This window comes from Serinus canaria, chromosome 2 (genome assembly GCF_022539315.1).
Source record: "Serinus canaria isolate serCan28SL12 chromosome 2, serCan2020, whole genome shotgun sequence".
In the NCBI taxonomy this organism is placed as follows: domain Eukaryota; kingdom Metazoa; phylum Chordata; class Aves; order Passeriformes; family Fringillidae; genus Serinus; species Serinus canaria.
Window position 1 is genome coordinate 149,492,199 of NC_066315.1, and position 19,423 is coordinate 149,511,621.

The window sequence follows — 19,423 nt, forward strand, 5'->3', positions numbered from 1 at the left end:
TGGAACAGAGCTGCTGTAGCCTCAGCTCCATGGCACCCCTCTGACTGGAGGTTCAGGCTGAGCAGCCTCATGCCTGCCAAAAAAACGGTGTAGCCAAGTCCTTAGAGGACTGCCTGTTTCATTCCCAAATTCATGCATAATTTACTTTTCTTTTTTTATTTTATCTCCTGTGCTAAGCCCTTGCTGTGTCAGAAGCCATCTCATCTCCATGAGTGAAGTGCGAGGTGCTGGTGCTGTGCCAATCTAATGACAGCCTCGACCGGGCTCCCTGTCCTCTGCAAACGGTGTGACCCTAAACAGAGGGATCTTGGGTGTCTGTTCTGCGTGGGGCTCTGCCTCTCTCTGCCTTCCTGCCAGCAGAGATCACTGATGTGGAAATAAGAAACGTGCCAGGGGGGGAAAAAAAATGCCTGCAGCAGGGAAAGCCAAGTGGGATTGAGCTCCTCGCTCTGAGCTGAGGACAGGGCGAGTTCAGTGATATCAGTGTGGCAGATGTTGGGTAGTTACAGTCACAGGATGCAGAGAGCTCCATTAGAAAGGTTACAGCGTGTGTTTGCTCTTGATGTTGCAAGAGCTGATGTTCTTTTGTATAGAAAAAAGAGCCATTCCACACCAGGTTTTCCAGCCTGTACGATCCCCTTCTATGAAAAAATGCCTTGTGCAGTGGTGTAAGAGCAGTGAATTGATGGATGGTGGATCCCTGGGGAGGATACACATCTTGTTTTTTCTTCCCTTGCTTCATTTCATCCTTTTCCAGATGAATGTTTGTGGTTGGTGGAAAATTTTCACCTTCTTTTCATCCTCCACCCTTCATCACCGCTGTCCCAGAAGAGCTCGTTTGTAATTGTTCTGTTATTGCTTCATTAATTATCTTCCTGCTTTCACACTGGATATGAAGAGCCTGATCCTCCTCTCATAACACCTTTCACATGCCTGCCTTCAAAATTGTTACCCAGGCTTGGCACTGGTTTGTGGAAGCAGGAAAAAAAAAAAAAAAATGCTGGGTCAAGGAGAAGCAGATCCTGGTCTCCTTCCCTGTTTGTTTTTATGCACAGTGTGATGTGAAGGTCAGCAGAGTGGGCACACCAACAAACAGCAGAGTTCTTGCCATGGAATTTTCATGGTAAAACTGGCTAAACTTATTTTTTAATGTCTCACTTTCTCTCTTTCAGAACATGGAAAAGGTGCTGGTCCCTTCTGTCACGTTAATTGTAGGCTGTGGAGTATCCTCGCTGACACTTTTGCTGTTGATTATCATTTATGTCTCTGTTTGGAGGTATGGCTTTCATTCTCTTCTCTTCTTTTTGGGGAAAGTAATTGTCTTTTGACCTACATGGATCCTGGAATGTTTGCTCTGTGGTTTTGGGTGCCTGGTGCTTGAGGAAGAACTGGGAATGAGTGGGCCCTGCAGAAAGTCATCCTGGTGGCTTAGCTGGCATTATTCTCTCCTTTCAGTGCCAGAGAAATTAGCAGAGTGAAATTAGTGCCATGCCCTCATGTAGGGACATTGTTCCATTTCCAAAAGCCTCGTGCTGGTTTCGATGCCTTTGTGTACCCCAGGAAACCTTGTCAGAGGCGAGGTGGACACACACGGCCTCTTGGCAGGCAGATGCTGCTGCAAGGGAATTCTTTGGGAACATCCAAACCTCTGTGACCTGCCATGAAAACATCTGGCCTGAAGAACTGACACAACTTTTCAGGAGCTTAAGGACATTAAACCTTAAATCATCTAAATAACTCCCCAACCTTTTAGCTGCTTTTTGCCTTCAGCTTCAGGTGCATATGGGATCCCTCAGTACATCCCATTGCTGACAGCTCCTGTACACAGGTCGGGTGGAACCTAAAATTGTGTCATTTATGGAGGCTGAAGGGATTTTGAAGCAAAGCTTTAATGAACAATTGGCCCATGCCCCTGTTGGATACATTCTGGTGACTCTAAGCTGGAGGACATGAGGTGTGCAAGGGATTTTCTCTCTGTATTGCCTTGAACAAGGTCTGAGTTTATCCTGTGAGATCCATGTCTCTCCTAAATCCATGGCAAACACGCTGAGACCTTCATGGCTCGAGGCCAAGCAGAGACAAATCAGAACCAGGTGAATGTCTGTGAAATCCAAATGCAGTGGCTGCAGGGAGTACAGCTGGGTATTATTGGTGATCCTTTTGGGAGAAGGGATCAGTGTGAGGCTCTTATTTTGTGCAGTGCTTCTTCTCAGCAGGAAGGAAAGGGTAAATTCCATTTAGAGGTTGAATTGAGATAACTTTTTTCTGCTCTTTGATAGAGGAAAGAAACAAGAGAGTGAAAACTGAGCAAAAATGCATCTTTTTTTTTTGTTGATACTGTGACAGTGCATAGTGGCTGGTTAATTTTGGCAGCTGAAGACTGATCATGATAACGTTTATCTAGAACTCAGGTTTTTCCGTGCCTGGGGTATCATTGGATGTGCTCAAGTCCTTGTCCTCTCCTGCTTTTCCTCAGGCTGGGCGGCACTGAGCAGCGCCGGTAGGTGACTTACTGGGGTCACTGGTGTCAGGATCAAGTGGAAAGTTAGGCTAGAAGATTAAAGAGCAAGCGTTCGAGCCTCACCCTCTCTTTCCTATCAGAAACAGGGTCAGGATCTGAAGCCCAAGCTCAGACATGAGGCTGAATCAGTTTGGATCATGCCAGAGCCATTTGGAATAACATGATGTATTTTTTTCCAGGAATGTGCTCCCCCCCTACCCCTCCAATATTTACTGTTATTGAGGACAGTAAATTGCCTGACCTGTTTCAAATATGTTCTGTTTAATTTCTCATTCCACTCTTTGCCTTATGCCTATGGCCAAAACGATCAGCAGGAATGGGAGGACATGTTTAAGGGAGGCTTGAATGGGTATTTCTGAGCTAGCCAAGGATGGACATGCATTTCCAAGTGATCCTGAGACCAGCTATATCTTGACTGAAGGGCTCTCTATCCAGAGTCTCTCTGTGTAAATATTTGTAAAGCATGATCGAGTGATCTCTAGAATTTCTCTCTGGTGCGCTGAGTTTGTTCCATTTCTTCTCTGTAGATCATGTTTTCATGTTTTCCAAACTTCACAGCATTCCCGTGGCTGAGCCCTGAGCGCTCTGTGTGTCCTTTTTATTTTAGGCATAGCTGCTGGACGTGAATGTGCTTTCCTATTAATGGTCTCAGGAACTTTGTATTCAACATTATCTCCTGGCTCCCACTTTGTTTTGCCCTAAATGTTGTGCATTCTGATAGACAGCAGCTGGAGGAGTGCTTAGAAATGGAATCAGCAGTATTATTGTCTCTAAAACACAGGAGCAGCATCAAAGTGGTCCTTTTCCACCGTGCTGGAGAGAAACTCCTCATGTCCTGGCTGCCTGATCTCGTGTGGAGAGCACTCACCAGAGCTCAGCTGTTTTGTGGAGCTTTGGCCGGAAAATTTCCCATTCAGAACTCTGGACAAAGGCATCTGGAGCATGCATCCATAGACCCAGCTTGAGTATGAAACACTTCTGATGAATAAGCTCGCTGAGGCTGACAATCTGGAAGCTTTCCCAGAATTTTGCCCAGCTAGGGTTTGTTTGTGTAAATGGGAACCAGAAAAGAAGGGAGGATGAGAAAGAGGGAGAGGAACACGGTGAAGAAAAGAGGGGCAAGAGTAGCAGGGAGGCGATCCCAGCTTTGGGCTACATATCAGGGAGGAAATGAATTTCCCCTCCACTCCCCATTCAAAACCCCCAAATAAAGGCTGCTCCTTGGTGGCACCTACTCAGCCACTGGCATGAATGACACGAGCTTTTTTGAGGCAAGTGATCACTTCAGACACGGCCAACTTGGCACGGCCCCCATGGAAACTGGAAGTTGTTTCTGTTCGACGGCTGTTGGTGGCCTGTTGGTGGCCTCACTCCAGTTCCCAGCAGACAGATGGCTGCAAAAATCCCTGCTGCAGATGGTGCATCTCTGGTCTTATTAGCAGGCTCGACAGAGGGGTCAGTGACACAGTGGGCCACAGAAGAGGAGTGACCTTGTTCTGTCTCTGCACTGCCTGTCCTGGGTCACAGCTGGAGGCACAATCTGTGTGTGGGCCACGTGCTCCGCCACCCGTGTGGGAAAAGAGGGGGAACTGAGGGAAAAAAATTGAAAACTGGCATGGAAATGAAAAAACTGGGGGCGAAAAAGCAACCACTCAGGGGTCAGAGCAGGTGAAATGACACCTCTTTTCAAGCAGCTCCTTGACACACTGGCATTTCAGGAGTGCCCCGATGTTTTCCATCCCTGAACTCATTGCAGCTTCACAGCCTCTGGAGTCAGTGACCTTTCCATAGCATGGGATCGATCCCTGCTATTGAGCAGCTCATCCTCCAGCCCATCAGCATGTGGGGCAGGGCAGAGCTCTGTCCCTGGCAGCAGCTGGGTCAGTGCTGCATCACTGCAAGAGAACAGCCCCAGCTTTTCTCACTCCTGAGGATTGATTGAGTGGCTGTCAATGAGCTCTCGAGGGGCTGTTAAGGCTTGCTTTAAACTCAGGAGCTCTGCCTGCGCTGGGGATGCTGAGGCACTCCTGGCCCTGGTGGGAGGTGGCAGGGATGAGTAAGTGGCTGTGTGGAGAGGGATGTGTGTACACACAGTGAGAAAGCAGCGGTGACTCAGTGTTTGTGGAGAGGAGTCTAATGGGGGCAGAGAAACAGACTCTGGGCTTTTCCCACCTTTTCCATCTGTCTCAGCTGGTGCAGGGATTCACACAGCATGTGGGGATCCTCGCTGGTGACCAGTGACAGGACCTGGAGGAATGGCTGGAGCTGTGTCAGGAGGGTTGGGTTGAGTATCAGGAAATATTTCTTAATTCAGAGGATGGTTTAGCACTGAAACAGGCTCCCCTGGGAATGGTCACAGCACCAAATATGCCAGAGCTGAAGGAGTGTTTGGACACATACTCAGGCACAGGGTGGGATTGTTGGGGTGTCCTGTGTAGGGCCAGGAGTTGGACTTGATGATCCTTGTGGGTCCCTTCCAGCTCAGGATATCCTGTGATTATAGGATGGAGGCTGGAGCAAAAGTTCCTTAAATTAGTAGTGGGCTTTCCCCAGTTTTGTGGCTGAGTACAGCCTGTTTTGACAAGTAAACAGAATCCATGTAACCATAGAGGGGTAGCAAGGCAGCACCCTGGAGTAGCTCTGTCTTTGCTGCAGATGTTTTTTTGGGCAAAACCCATCAAGTTCTTTGTTTTTTCCCCCCCTCTGATACAAATTTCTGGCTTCTTTGGCCAGAGGGTTTGGAGAGGAATGGTGATTTCTTTCTGTAGAGTATCCTGTGCTGGAGAAGAGGAAATGGAAGGAAAAAAAACAAGCGTGGCAGGAGGTCTTCTTAGCATTCTGACTGAACAGAAAATTAACAAGGAAGTGCTTGGAATCCAGGTCAGGCTACCAAGGAGGACTCTGGAAGAATTGCCCAGGAATGCAGGATTGAATCAGAATGGTCAGAGCTCAGTTGAGTTTGAAAGGTGTCAGGGATGTGAAAGGCATCAGGAATGGGTTCTGGAGGTACGTCAGCACCAAAGGATTTCCCAGGAAATGGTGTTGAGTGAGACAAGCAGCCTAGTGGATGAGGAAGTTGAAAAGGTGAAGGTACCCAGTGCCTTTTTGCCATGTTCTGCTGGCAAGGCTGGCTCCCAGGCAAATTCCTCCACAGAGGCAGAATCCAGGGGGGAAAATGCTCCCCACTGCCAAGGAGAAGAGAGACAAGGACTATTTAAGGTATCTGGGTGTTTGCAGATCCATGGGATGCTTTGAGGGAGAGGTTTGGCGTGACTGTGGAGCCACTCTCTGTCACCTGGGGAGATTCCTGAAGGATGGAAGAAGGCAAATGTTGCTCCCACTTTTAGAAAGGGCAAGGAGGAGAATCCAGAGAACAACTGTCCAGTCAGCCTACACGGCCCCTGGGATGATTAAAGAGCAAGTAGTTTTAAAGGTTATTTCCAGGCAAAATGATGGACAGGGAAGCAATTGGGAATAGGCAGTGAGGATTTGTGGAGGACAGGTTGTGCCTGGCTGTTCTGTTTTCCTTTTGGGATGGGATGACTGCTTATGTGGACAGTGGGGAGAAGCAGCTGGTGTGGGTTTTGACATTACCAAGGCCATTAACACAGTCTCCAAATGCATTTTTGCATCCAGATCATGGAATTATGCGCTGGATTGGTGGCTTTATATCTGGATGAAGTTCCTGCAGGATTTGAGGGTAGTGGTCAAAGGTTTGAGGCCTAATCAAGGTCTGGCCAGGGTTGGTAGAGTGGCCAAATTTGTTTAATGTCCTCTTTAACAACCTGGACACTCCTGTGGCCACACCTGGAAAAGGTGCCCAGTGCTGGATCCCCCCAACAGCAGAGATACCAGCACGTCCCAGCAAGTCCAGTGGATGCTGAGGGAGCCAGAGAGTGCCAAAGGAGGCAAAGGGAACAAACTTGGAGAAGAGGAGGCTGTTAAAGAGCAGTTGTGGAGAAGCCAAACAACTTTCAGAGGTAGGCAGGGAAAGGTCTAGAGGCACCAGCTGCAGCAGGAAAAGACCCAGCTGGATATAAAGCAAAATAATCCTTCACCAGGAGAGCAGTTAAGTTAAGCAGTTTAGTGCTGTAATAAGTCAGCCAGGAGAGGTGGTGGCATTCCTGTTCCTGGTGATTTTCAAATCTCAGTCAGATGAGACCCTGAGAAACCTGATCTGACTTTGAAATCAGTCCTTTTTTTGGGCATAGCATTGGACTGGGAACTTGAGAGGTTGTTTTTCTTTTTCCCAACCTAAATTATTCTGATTCTTTTCATTGCCAACCCACATCTTGTTCTTTGGAAGTTCAGGGATCTGGAGAACAAGATAAATTCTCAGGGTGTGAAGGGAATCAGGGAAAAAGGAGAGTTGGTTTAAGGGGGCTTAAGGGGGAAAAAGTCTTAAAACAGCTAGATTATCTCCCCTTACATTAAAATGCAGATTTATGGTCAACTCATTTCTTACCTTTTTCTGACCAGTGGAGACTTCAGAAATTCATGCTAATAGCAGTGGGATCATAGTGTTGCTACACAGATTTATTACATCTCCTTCCCACCAGGACAGAGCCCAAATCTCTGTTTCTGCCCCATAGCAGCTCCTGACTGGGGATTTGAGGTTTTACTTCACACAATCAAAGCATGAAAAGATTGAGGTCTCCAGTGACAAATGGAGCAGGGTTCAGGTGGTGCCCAGCACTGTATGGAGCCCAGTGCAATCAGAAAATTTGGGCTCAGCTTGGCTGTAGAAGGAACCAGAAGCTCATTTTGCAGCCTGTCAACCCAGTTTCTTACTGAGGAGGGATCCTGGATTTTGCAGCCTGTTCTGGGGCTGGGAGTGTTTCAGGGAGAACTTCCTATAAATCAGATTTCCAACAGATTAAGTAGGAATTCATGCTACTTTTGTTGGTTTTTTTTATTTTTTTGGATCCAGGAAAGCATATCTTCATCATACATATTTTTCTGAAGGTAGAGCTCAAGGGGAAGTTGAAAAATCAAAGTTTTACAGCCTTCATTAGGTCTAAAGCACAGATTTACCCTTGGCAGAACAACACATGCAGTAAACCCATCCTGCCCTCCTTATCAGAAGCTGAAAACTCTGCAGCCAAGGCACGACCAACTCACTCTCGCTAAAATTAATGAAATTAAATTCCCAACATAAATAGTTGATGTGCTGGAATATAGGAAATAATCCTGCATTAGCCTCCAGGGATGAGCTGGTTGATTAATACATCTGCTTCTAATTTATATAAGCATCAGCATCTCCTTTTCACTCATCTGGCATTCAGGCAGGGCACTTGCAGCATCTTTGAGATAATTCACGTGTGAACGTTGGTGTGGTCAGATCTTGAGTCAGTCCTTGAGGACTTGCACCTTTACATTTCCCTTTTCATTTTATCAGGTACATAAAAATGCCTTCAAAGAAATTTCCCTCCCTGGCCAGTGGTTTGAATTAATTGTGGTGCACTTACCTGGGCAGCGAGCCTGGTGCTGTGCTGCAAATCAGAAATGACAAATAGCTGGCTGCTGCAAGGTGCTGAAGGCAACAGCTCCCTAACTGCTGTCCCTGATGTCCCAAACTCACAGCTGCAGTTACGTATTTGGCCTAGTTTGGAGAAATAGTACCAAAAAAACCCCAAAAAACCAACAAAAAAAATTTAAATAAAAATATAAAAGCCAGAAATGCTTCTCAATGCTTCTCACCCCAGGAGGGGTTGTTAGGCTGAAGGAAGTGGAATGCTGAATCACACACACTTTGTTGTCAAGGTGCATGTGTTTGTAATCTGCTTCCATCGCCAGCATGCCTGTGGCTCTTGGTTGGGAATCTTTTCCGTGTGTTGCCTGTTTGTTTTCTTTCAAGCTCCTTTTCAAGCCCCCATTTCAAGTAGGCAGAGCTGAAGAAGATTTGCAGCACTCTACTGTTTTTAGGAGGGGCTCAGACTAGGCTGGCCCCTCATTTGTTGGCTCCTAACTCCAGCATTGATGGGGATGATGGAGACATCTTCTCCCCCTCCCTTCCCCCCTCGTTCTTGTCTGTCTAGCACATAAAATCTTCAGGAAATTGGCAATTCTGTAGAGCCTGGCCTGGATTGCTGCTTTCCAGAGGTCACCCAGGGCAGGCTGTGACAGGGTGGGTCTCCCTCCCCTCTTCTCTCGCTGCAGGTACATCCGCTCGGAGCGCTCCGTCATCCTCATCAACTTCTGCCTCTCCATCATCTCCTCCAACGCCCTCATCCTCATCGGACAGACCCAGACCCGGAATAAGGTAAGGGATCCACTAAGGCTTTGTTTATTTGTTTGCTTTCCCCCTGATTTAGCACTGAAATGATCCATTCAGGCAGCGCTTCCTCATTTTTCCTCCATCTGTTAATTAGCGACGTGTCAAAGACACGGCTAAATGGCAGATTTCAATTTTCTCTCTCGCTCTCTCTTTGATAATTTGTCAGCATCCTCAGGGCTTTGATTAAAACCAATGTGATATTTTTGAATATCTGCCTAGAGTAGCTGGCACATAGCACGGTGAAGAAGCGTGGTGATTTGCAAGGCTTTAACCATTTTATTTTCAAAAAAATTACAAAGACAGATTGAGAAAAGGCTTTTAAAAAAACCCCAAACAAACAACCTCTCAGCTTTACATTTATTTCTCCGGCAGTTTTTATACTCTGAGCGGAAAGTACTTGGCAGATGTTAATGAACACAGGCACAAAACTGTCCAACCTTTTTTGGGGATGGGAAGCATTGCCAGATGCACCGTGCGCACTGCAGGGCCTCGAGGGACTCGGAGCAGATCCCAGAGTGACTCCAGCAGCCCAGGCAAGACCCAGTGTGGTTTTCCAAGCCATGAGCACTGGTTGCTCTCTTCCCACAGACCCAGCTGGAGAGGCATGTGTTGCCTCCATGATTTTTTTCCAGCTCAAGCACTTTCAGCTTCCCTGTTGATGTCTGGCATGACAAATCACAGCTCACCATTAGTATTTTCCTCTTGTAAATTTTCCCCTCTTCCCAAATGCTCTGACCATCAAAACGTGAGTCAAGATGCCTCCTCCACTCTTTCTACTGCCAAAATCACAATCAGAAATCAAAAATCAGTTATTGCTTAACAGGAACCAGTGGCCAGCTGGGTTTTTTGAGCCCCTGCTTTGGCAGCATGAGTGTGGTGTCACTGTTAGAAGCATATCAGGAATAAAATCTTTCCTGTGAGGGTGGTGAGGCACTGGAGGCATTTCTCAGGTTGCCCAGAGAAATTGTGGGTGCCCCAACACTGGAAGTGTTCAAGGCAAGGTTGGACAGAGCTTTGAGCACAGAGAAAATCTTCCTGCCCATGGCAGGGGGTTGGAACGAGATGGTTTTTAAGGTCTCTCCCAAAACTCAAGCCATCCATAATTTTATGATTCCTGCAGAGAAGGTGAAGGATTTGGTGAATCAGGGAGGCATTTCCATGGAAGACCCTTTGGATTAGGGTTAGGTTGTTTTAGGAAAAGCCTTCCAGCTGCTGGAGCCCTGTCTGTGCAGCAAAGTGTGGAATCAAGCAGCCAGCTCTGCTGCTGCCGCAAAGTGCCCTTCAGAAACTCCCTTCCTAGAGCAGAGTTATCTTCCATGGTTGGCAGGAGGTGAAGAGAGGAAGACCCAATCCCCTGCTTTCCTTGGTTGTGTTTTCTGCCACACCAAATGTGTGCTGAGCTTCTTTCCTTGGGATGAAGCGCTGAGGGATGCTCAACAGGACAAACCACGGCTGGACCTCCTCTTTGGTGGTTCTTCTTCACCTCAGGACAGGAGCTGGATGTGCTCCTCCTCTCCCACCTCCTCCAGAGCACAGTTATGAACCCAGGTTCTCCCTGGTGGATTTTTTGTCCCGTGAGTCTGGGAGTTCACTGTGGGAGCTCTTGGTGGGGATTCGAAGCTCCCGGCAGTGATGGCAGGAGGCAGATTAGCTCTTTGCACATCCATATGCATGAAACCCCAGAAATAGAAAGGTTATTCTTGGATTTCCTCTCAGCCATCTAGTAAACAGTCTCTGGCAGGCAACAGAGAGAGAAAACTATACAGAGGAGAGACGAAGGAGTGTAAATTAAGATTTTATTCACATTCAATTATCGATAATAGAGCGCCTTAAAATGTTGGTGATTTATAATTGCGGCTTCTCTGGGAGGTTTCTGCGGTATCGGCTTCCCTGGAAATGTCAAATTCTCCCTGGATTTCCATCCGTATAACCTCAAAGGCAAGATTCCACGCCTGGATTTGCTAAGCTTTTTGAAGATGAAAGGCCTGGAAAAAGGCTAAAAAAAAAAATTACAGTCAGCAATCCGGGGATACAAAGGGAAGGGATGCTGCAGGAAGTGGCCGTGTCTCCGAGGCTTGTGCTGGAAGGGAACAGATTTCTCCTCTCAAAGCAAAACAAGGGCTAATGGCCTTGACAGACTGACAGGCTCTGCTGGATCTTGGGACATCATTTCCCTGTGCTTAGCTCTTCATGGGGATGTTTGGCTTTCCCCACAAGGAAGGGAAAATCTGCAGCAGAGGTTGCAGAAGCAAATATTTGCCTGCCTATCAGTTGGCCAAGTTCATTTGAGGTGATGAGTTCATCCTGGTCCAGGATGAGGTGTGCATATTTCTCTTGTCTTCCCCTCCTCTCTTCTTCCCTTTCTGTCAAAGCTACTCATTTGAGAAAAAAAAAATAAAAATCCAAATGTATCTCCATGTAAAATTGTGTAAAATTGTAAAGTGGAGCTTTTCTCTCCCCTTTACAAGGAAGAGCTGTGTTGGTTTGAAACAAAATCAAAAAGGCAATGTGAACAGTGTTGTACCTGATATCAATCAAAAAAAAAAGGGTTATAAAATAGCAATCTCTTGAAATCCATTCCAGAGAGCATCCTCTGTTTGTAGCTGTTTCATATAGGGTTTGTAAGCTGATGGATAGGAACAACCTTTTTTTGGATTCTTGTAAAATGTGAAAATTACTGGACATTATCATATTGAGCTGTGTTATTTGTGCTGAACTGACATCCCGAATCCACTTTAAAGCAGAATACAGAGGGATTTGGTGTCAAATGCAAATCTGGAACAAAAAAAGACAGTTCCTATCTCAGAGAACACACAGTCTTGCTTTTATTCACAGCCTCTGATAACGTCGGGTGGTGCCAGTGGATGAATCGAGAGCAATCCGATAAAATCATGATAAAAGCCACTCTCTGCATGAGAGCTGTGCCTTGAAAGATGCTGGTGGTTGAAAAAAGAGGAAAAAGAGAAAGGTTCATTGACCATAAAGCCAAGTCCGTGTTTCCCCATATAAGTCAAAGCAAAGAAATTCTTGATTATAAACCTCCCCCTCCCCCAAATGCCTGAAGACATATTTTTTTTCCACCCATAGTCACTTTTAAAATCTATTTGCTCTCCCTTCTCCTCAGGAGCTACTGGAGTTTCTTCCCATCACTTTCTTGTTGAGTACATTGATTCACAGTTTTCAGCTCCCAGATGGGGGGAAGACTGGCTGAGTGAAGCAGAGCGGCACCAATTTGCACCAGTGAAAGATTTGGCCTTGCTGAGTTAAAACAAAGAGGAGCTTGTCAGCTTTCCAGTCCATCTCCCTGGCACTCTGGGATTGTTCTTCATAATGCATTTGCCAGTTCTTTCCCCAGTTTAATTTTAAATGGCTTAAGCTGCCTGCATTTCCCTTGTGAGATTTCCCCACCAAGTAGTAGAGCTCACCATTATGAAATTCTTTCTAATCTAGGGGGTTTTTCTTTCTTTCCTTTTTTTTTTTTTCCTCCCTCCTGTCTGCTGGTAGTTATGTGCTCTTGGACAACTGTGCCCTCATGTTTGCAGTCCTTTCCCAGCCCCTGGCAGCCATGGTTTCACCCAGCTCTCACAGCTTAACTCTTTCACTCAGCCCTGTTTTTCTGGCAGGGGCACCATCCAAATTACCTTCCTCATATTTCATTTCCATGGCTGGGCTGCCAGGGACGTGGTGCTTTGCAAACCTTTTGAGCTGAGATTAGTGCACTGTTTACTAACTACTCCATCCCCCCCTGCCTTTTAAGGATCATGGCAATAGTTTGGATGTTTTGGAAATTAAATACATCCTTCTGAAGCCAAGAAAGCACCAGGATGGAATGTGTGTGCAGACTTCCAGTGGAAGGTGTCCCTGCCTCTTTTGGGGAGGTTGTGATTAAATGATCTTAAAGGTCCCTCCGCACTCAAACAACTCTATAATTCCACAATTCTTCTGAAGTGTTAACCATGGCCTTATCCTAAAGCTCATGCTTAAGAGCAGATTATTTCCGTGTAGTACTTAAAATTAAGGCTTTGATCTTTGCTAAGTCAAAGCTTTTGGAGGAGCCTGCCCCCTCTAAAACAGTATTTGCATGTCCTGATCTCCATGACTTTTCCTTCCAGAGCCCGGTTTGGAATCGCCTCCCCGCACCTTTCCTCTCTGCTCCCTGCTGCTCTCTCCTCCTGCCGCTCCTCTCACGTGTCCTCCTTTCCTCCTCTCTGCAGGTGATCTGCACGCTGGTGGCGGCTTTCTTGCACTTCTTCTTCCTCTCCTCTTTCTGCTGGGTGCTGACCGAGGCCTGGCAGTCCTACATGGCCGTGACGGGCCGGTTACGGAACCGCATCATCCGCAAGCGCTTCTTGTGTCTCGGATGGGGTGAGGAGCTGGGGGCTGCGGAGTAGAGAAGGGCCAGGCTGCAGGAGGGGCTGGTGCTCCTCAGGAGGCTTGGAAGAGGGTGCTTGGAACTCTTCCAGGGGTTTCAAGAAGGGCTGAAATGGTTAAAAATATATATCCATAAGTTGAGCCTCCTGCCGAAAATAGAGGAGTCGAGTTCAGGTTTCAGAGGGTGCTCCAGGAGTGGTTTCTCCTGGGGTTGGGTCTGTTTCTTGCTTTCTACTTTTCTCTCTCTGTCTCCCTCCGTGTTGGATGTGTTCTGTTGGTACATGATACCAGCCATGGGAGTCCTGGCCTGGATCAGCAGGACCAGGACAGGGATTGTCCCTCTGTGCTGGGCACTGCTGAGCCCATATCTCCAATTGTGGGGTTGGTTTTGGACTCCTCTCTACAATAAAGTCAGTGAGGTGCTGGAAAATGTCCAGAGATGGCAATGGAGCTGGGGAAAGGTCTGGAACACCAGGAGCTGCAGGGGCTCAGCCTGGAGAAAAGGAGGCTCAGGAGGGACCCTCTCACCCTCCACAGCTCCCTGACAGGAGGGTGCAGCCGGAGAGGGCCAGGCTCTGCTCCTAGGTAAAACTAATAGAGCAAGAAGAAACAGCTCCAATTGCACCAGGCAATGTTTCGATGGGATATTGGGGAAAATTTCATCACTGAAAGGATGGCCAAGCCCTGGAACAGGCTTCCCAAGGAAGTGGTGGAATCACCATCCCTGGAAGCACTCAAAAACCCATGAAGCCATGGCCTTTGGGGTTATGGTTTAGTAGTGGACCTGGTCGGACTCAGTGATCCTCAAGGTCTTTCCAACCTCAGTGATTTTATGGTTCTAAGATTCTGTAGAGCAACCTGGAGTGAAGCAAACTCTGAAATCCTGTCTCCATGGCAGCAGTGCCTTTCAGAGACAAATAAACTGCGAGACTGCTGCAGATGCTTGTAACTAATTTTTCCCCCTCTGCCTCTGCCGTATGTTTAATTTATTAGCCTTAAATGATGCATTCTGTAGTAGAAAACAAATACAAACCCATAAACCTGGGCTTTCAAAGTGATAACAAGGGTGTGTTTGAAAGGAGCAGCGCCACAAGAAGTTGCTGAGAAATGAGGAGGCAAAGGAAAGCAAGGAGTGTGGCTGAGCTCTATTAATGCTTCATTTTACTACTGAAGTCTCACAATCCACCCCAGGCAAGAGATTTCTAGTGCTTACCAAGCACCCTGATGTGATTTATTCTGGCACATCAAGAGCCGTCCTCGTTGCAGCGCCTTCATCCCTTTAAGTTTTCCCTCCTAAGCTTTTGCTTACAATAGAGAATAAATTGTGTTACTGAAATCCAGGTTTGCATGTTAGCAGGAGCAGAACCACAGCACCTGCAGAGGACAGGCTGCAGGAGCCTGGGTGTGCTCATGCATATGTTTATGCCTCCTTGGTGACTCCAGCAACATCAGGGATATCAAATGTAACAGACTAATAGCTTTCCTAGGTAATAAAAAGGGATTTTTTCCCCCTGATTTGTAAAAGCTGGGACAGATGGGCGTGTTAGCCAAGGGAATTTTGGATGAGCAGCATTCACATTTGTAGTCTGTACAGATTAAAAAAAAAAAAAAAAATCCCCCTACATGTGTAGAAGCATAATTTGCACTGCTAGTAAAATGTAGTCAGCTCTGAGCTAGGATGCACTGCTGATAAATGATGCATAATAACCATTTGGAGTAGGTTAGGACAAGAAATAAAGAACACTCTTGCCTATTAAGGCAGCAAGGGAATTTTGGATATTTAGCATCCTGCTAGACTTCAGCTGTAGAGCTGGGATTAATGGCACTTGTAAGAGGAAAGAAGCCGAAAATATGTTTTAAAGAGCATAATCTGAAATAATTAGCACAATTCACTTTGTCATGGGCTGGTTCTCCCCCCTTTCTCCTCTTTGCACATTTGCATTTCTCTAAGCCCTCATTCAAGACGTCTTTGCCAAGTTCTCAGCTGCTCTCAGCTGTAGCTCATTGAAGCTGCAGAGAATTTCAGCAGCAGGGAGGATTATTTTATATTTCTTTGGTCTCCTCTTGGATGTGCAACTTTGCAATTAAATTTTTAAATTATTATTAATAATAATTATTAGTAATGATTCTTGTCCATGCTTGGACAGTGCTCCCAAGTTCATGATGTGACTCTTTGGGTGATCCTGTGCAGGGTCAGGAGCTGGACTTGATGATCCTTGTGGAGCCTTCCAATTCAGGATATTCTCTGGTTTAGAATAGACAGATAAATTGTTCCCTGGGAACGGCTCAGTCATCATATTTAGCCCCAATAAAAAAGAAATATTTTTTGTCAGGATTTTTATGACCCTGTTATAGTTTCCACAGCTGGATTTTTAATGCTGCTGTAGCTCAGCCTCTGAGTGGGTCTTCAGCTGTTTATAACAAGAATGGCTCTTGGGAATTATGAGCAAACATCTTTCTAGTGGATCATGATTAACACATGGCCTGATTCTCCTGTGACCTGGAAGTACAAAATTCTTTGAAAGAGGTTTTGAATGGGTTGACTTGGAATTGTGAGTGTTAAATTCCCTGTGGGCAGAAAGCCCCCAAAGCCTTGCTGGTACTGCCTGTACCACACCAGGTATATGGAACAGGCCAGTTAGGAGTAAATGTCTTGATAATAATTAAAAATAGATTAAAATCTGATTTTTTTGGTGGGGATTTTTTAAATCTAATCCCATCTAACTTTGCTTAGACTGTTGACAGCTCTCCCAGGGCTGCACCTCTCATTATGATTCTCTTTGGCTGAACTACCACGACATAGCTGCCACCTGTAGTAGCTGCTCCTTGTCCAGACCCATTCCCAGCCCAAGATGAGGCTTTTACCCAGCTTGGAATGAGCCAGTCCCTGGAGCTGCCAAATTCACAGCCCCACTCTGGATTTCTGCATAATTACCACGTCAGGGAGAAGCACTTTGTGAAGAACAAGTTGCTATTTTTGGCGGAGTCTTTGCCAAATTTCCTCTTTCCCAGGGTCTCTTGCACCAAGCTGTATTCCTGAAAATGTCCCCTCCCATGTGGTTTCTTCCCTGGGATGCTGTGTGGATGGCACCCTAGGGAATGCAGCAGCCAGGACTGATCCAGATGAGGTGTGAAGGAGGCTGAGCGAGAGTCAGTGAGGGAAAAAATGAGAAAGAAAAGGAATGGAAAGGAAAAAAGGAAAGAAAAGAAAGGAAAGGAGAAAAGGAAAAAGGAAGGGAAAGGGGAAGGAGGAAGGGAAGGGAAGGGAAGGGAAGGGAAGGGAAGGGAAGGGAAGGGAAGGGAAGGGAAGGGAAGGGAAGGGAAGGGAAGGGAAGGGAAGGGAAGGGAAGGGAAGGGAAGGGAAGGGAAGGGAGGGAGGGAAGGAAGGGAAGGGAAGGGAAGGGAAGGGAAGGGAAGGGAAGGGAAGGGAAGGGAAGGGAAGGGAAGGGAAGGGAAGGGAAGGGAAGGGAAGGGAAGGGAAGGAAGAAGGGAAGGGAAGGAAAAAGGGAAGGAAATGAGAAAGGGAAGGAAAGGAAAAAAGAAAGGAAAGGAAAAAAGAAAGGAAAGGAAAAAAGAAAGGAGAGGGAAGGAAACCAGAAATTAATATTAAAATAGATGCTTTTTAAACCCACTGCATGTTGGGTTTGGGCTGCTGAAATGTGACCTGTGCTTGGAAATCTCACATGGGAAGAGAAGCACTTCCCTACAGGATAACCCTCAAATGTTCCATATTCCAGCCAGCTTGGCCCTGTGGCTTCCAGCTTCTGCAGAGCCTCCCTATTAATCAGCCTTGGGATGATTTGTGTTGCTGAGGGACCCTTTCCCAGAGGAATGTTGTTTGGGAGCTGTTCCTGCACATTCCTTGGATCTCCTGCAGTCACCTGCCGTGACCTCTGCAGCTCAGGAATTAGGGCCTTGTCAAGGGGCACTAATCCCAGCTGGCCACTGATCCTGCTGATTCTTAATGGGATTTTCCCATCTTGAGTGTTGAGACAGCTTAATTCCTCCTGCCACAATGAGGAGGGCTATAAAAAGCCACATGGAGACCTCCAGAGCTGAAGAACCTGATGCTATGAGCTGATCTTCAGACATTTCTTTAGGGAAAGGGGAGAACCTTCATAGATCCTGGAAGAGACATGAAACTCTTTCTCACTGTTGTTCAGAGGAATCTGCTCCATTACAGACCTTGGGGTACCTATGTGGGATAGGGAAGCTCAGGTTTGGTTTCCTTTTATGTCTCATTTGGGTCAGGTTTGAACCTGGGTTGTTCATGCTACTCTGAGTGCAAACAAAGCTCCTAATCTTTGGGTTCTTGGAGTTGGGTTGTGGCTGAATATTCCAACTTCAGAGACACCATGAAGAACCTAAGAATAAAATAAATCAATTTTGTACATCTGAATCTGCTGAAAGACCCTCCACAGCTGTTGAGACCACAGCAGGGCGGGAGCTGATTGCAGCTCGTGGTATTTATTTAAATAACAGAGGCAGTTAAAGTTCTTGCTTTTAGTTCTGAGGGTCCTGAGCTCAGTCTCCGTCCCAGGCTGAAATGGATGGTGCTGGAATAACTCTGGGAAAAATGGGGAATGTGGAGTGGGAGAAGGGCTGCACATGTGATGAAATGACCAGTTTCCTCCTGTTTCATTTCCGTAGGGCTCCCTGCCTTGGTGGTTGCCATTTCCGTGGGATTTACTAAAGCCAAGGGATACGGCACCGTGAACTAGTGAGTAAAGGATTCCCTTTTTCCTCTTCTTTTATCCTCCATCCTTTTTGTCAAAACCCAGCCACTGACCTACAGGAGGCAGGCTGGGAGCTAAATTTCCATGTGCAGGACAGTTCTTGCATCCCTGCCTCCTCAATCCGTCATCTGACCGAGCTGGATTGTGTTCCTTTAAAAACAAGGGACTACTTAGGTTTAACTGTTGTATTTGTGACATCACTTTGATCTAAATAGCTTTTACTTAGAGCTTTTTAATGTATTTTTTAAGGGGATGAATGTGGAATATTTAAAGTTTAGGACGTTTAAAAATTAAAACCAGTTGTGGTTTTTTTTTAATCTGTTTTTGTACTTGATTGGCTCCCAATTTTCAAAATTGCTCAGCTCACCTTTAGGTAGCAGAATGAGCCTGACTTGTGCAAACCAAGGTTTTGACATCAGCCTGTGTTTGCCTCTTTTCCAAATTCCACAGATTTTGTCTTTAGTAAGCTTTTATGTGCTCATAATGGGGGAAGGAAAGCAGAAAAGAAATCATGGAATAGGTAAAAAATGCATCACTCAGAGGTGAGCGTTGGTACGACTTTAAATGTAAAAGAAAAAAAGAGAAAATATTTTTTCCCTCTGTTGTGAAAAACCTTTGAAATTGCACGCACAGTGACAGTTCAGGGATAATATTTTATGTAGCAATAAGTCAGGCTCTTCCCTACTGCATCCCATAATTTTCCAGAGCCTTCCTGGGCAGGAGTTTGCAGCCCACATGGGCAATGTTTGGGACTGGAGTTGTTGATGTGGCCGGCAGCAGATGCAGCTCTGCTCATCCCACTGAGGAAATGTCATGTGGAACCTCCTGCTCTCCCTCAATTCCCACCACATCCTGCACACCCACGGCCAAATGGTCCAGGGTTTGCATTTTAATGGCAGGGGAGAATTAAAGCAGCACAGCAGCGTTTTCTGTTTGCTTTGCAACCTGAATTCCTGTACGGCAGAGGGCTCAGGATTGTGGATTTCTCGAGTGCAAATCTTTATACAGAATTCCTGAAGTCTGTGCTGGCATTAGGACGCATTGGCTGTCCCACCTTCAGTGTGTCCTGGTGGAGAGAGACCCAGTGGTTGTTGTTTGACTCAGGAGAGGACAAAACACAGCCTGGTTTGCAAAAACATCACCAACATCCCAAATTAATTCCCTTTGGATTTTCCGTGGGTCAGCTGCTTCTGGCACTTTGCTCCAGGCACATCCATGAGAATAATTCATAAGGAACAAGCCAAGGGAGATGGGAGAGAGGTCCTGGGTATTTCTGCAACTCTTTTTTTGTTTATGGCTCGTGGGAATTGGTGCAACAAGCTTTGTGGCTCTGTCAAAAATGTTAAAGAGTTTTTTGGCCAACGTTGACCACACAAAAGTGCCTGGGCGGGGAAGGCAGGAATGTGCAGGAAAGCATTCCCTGTTTTCTGCCCTGGACCACTGTGCCAGCATCTCCCACCCCACAGACTGCAGCCAGGAGGGTGTCAACATGTGACAAAACCTGCTGGGCTCCTCCTT

General features: G+C 46.4%; 1 protein-coding gene across 1 annotated transcript in view; it reads left to right on the forward strand.

Annotated features, from left to right (window-relative positions):
• LOC103816826 (adhesion G protein-coupled receptor B1) overlaps nucleotides 1-19,423 on the forward strand; it is a 133,950-nt gene that overhangs the window by 66,893 nt on the left and 47,634 nt on the right. The window contains exons 11-14 of the mRNA XM_050970761.1: nucleotides 1,173-1,276; nucleotides 8,681-8,783; nucleotides 13,013-13,163; nucleotides 17,820-17,889. Of these exons, the coding sequence (XP_050826718.1) occupies nucleotides 1,173-1,276; nucleotides 8,681-8,783; nucleotides 13,013-13,163; nucleotides 17,820-17,889 (428 nt within the window). The remainder of the gene's footprint in view (nucleotides 1-1,172; nucleotides 1,277-8,680; nucleotides 8,784-13,012; nucleotides 13,164-17,819; nucleotides 17,890-19,423) is intronic.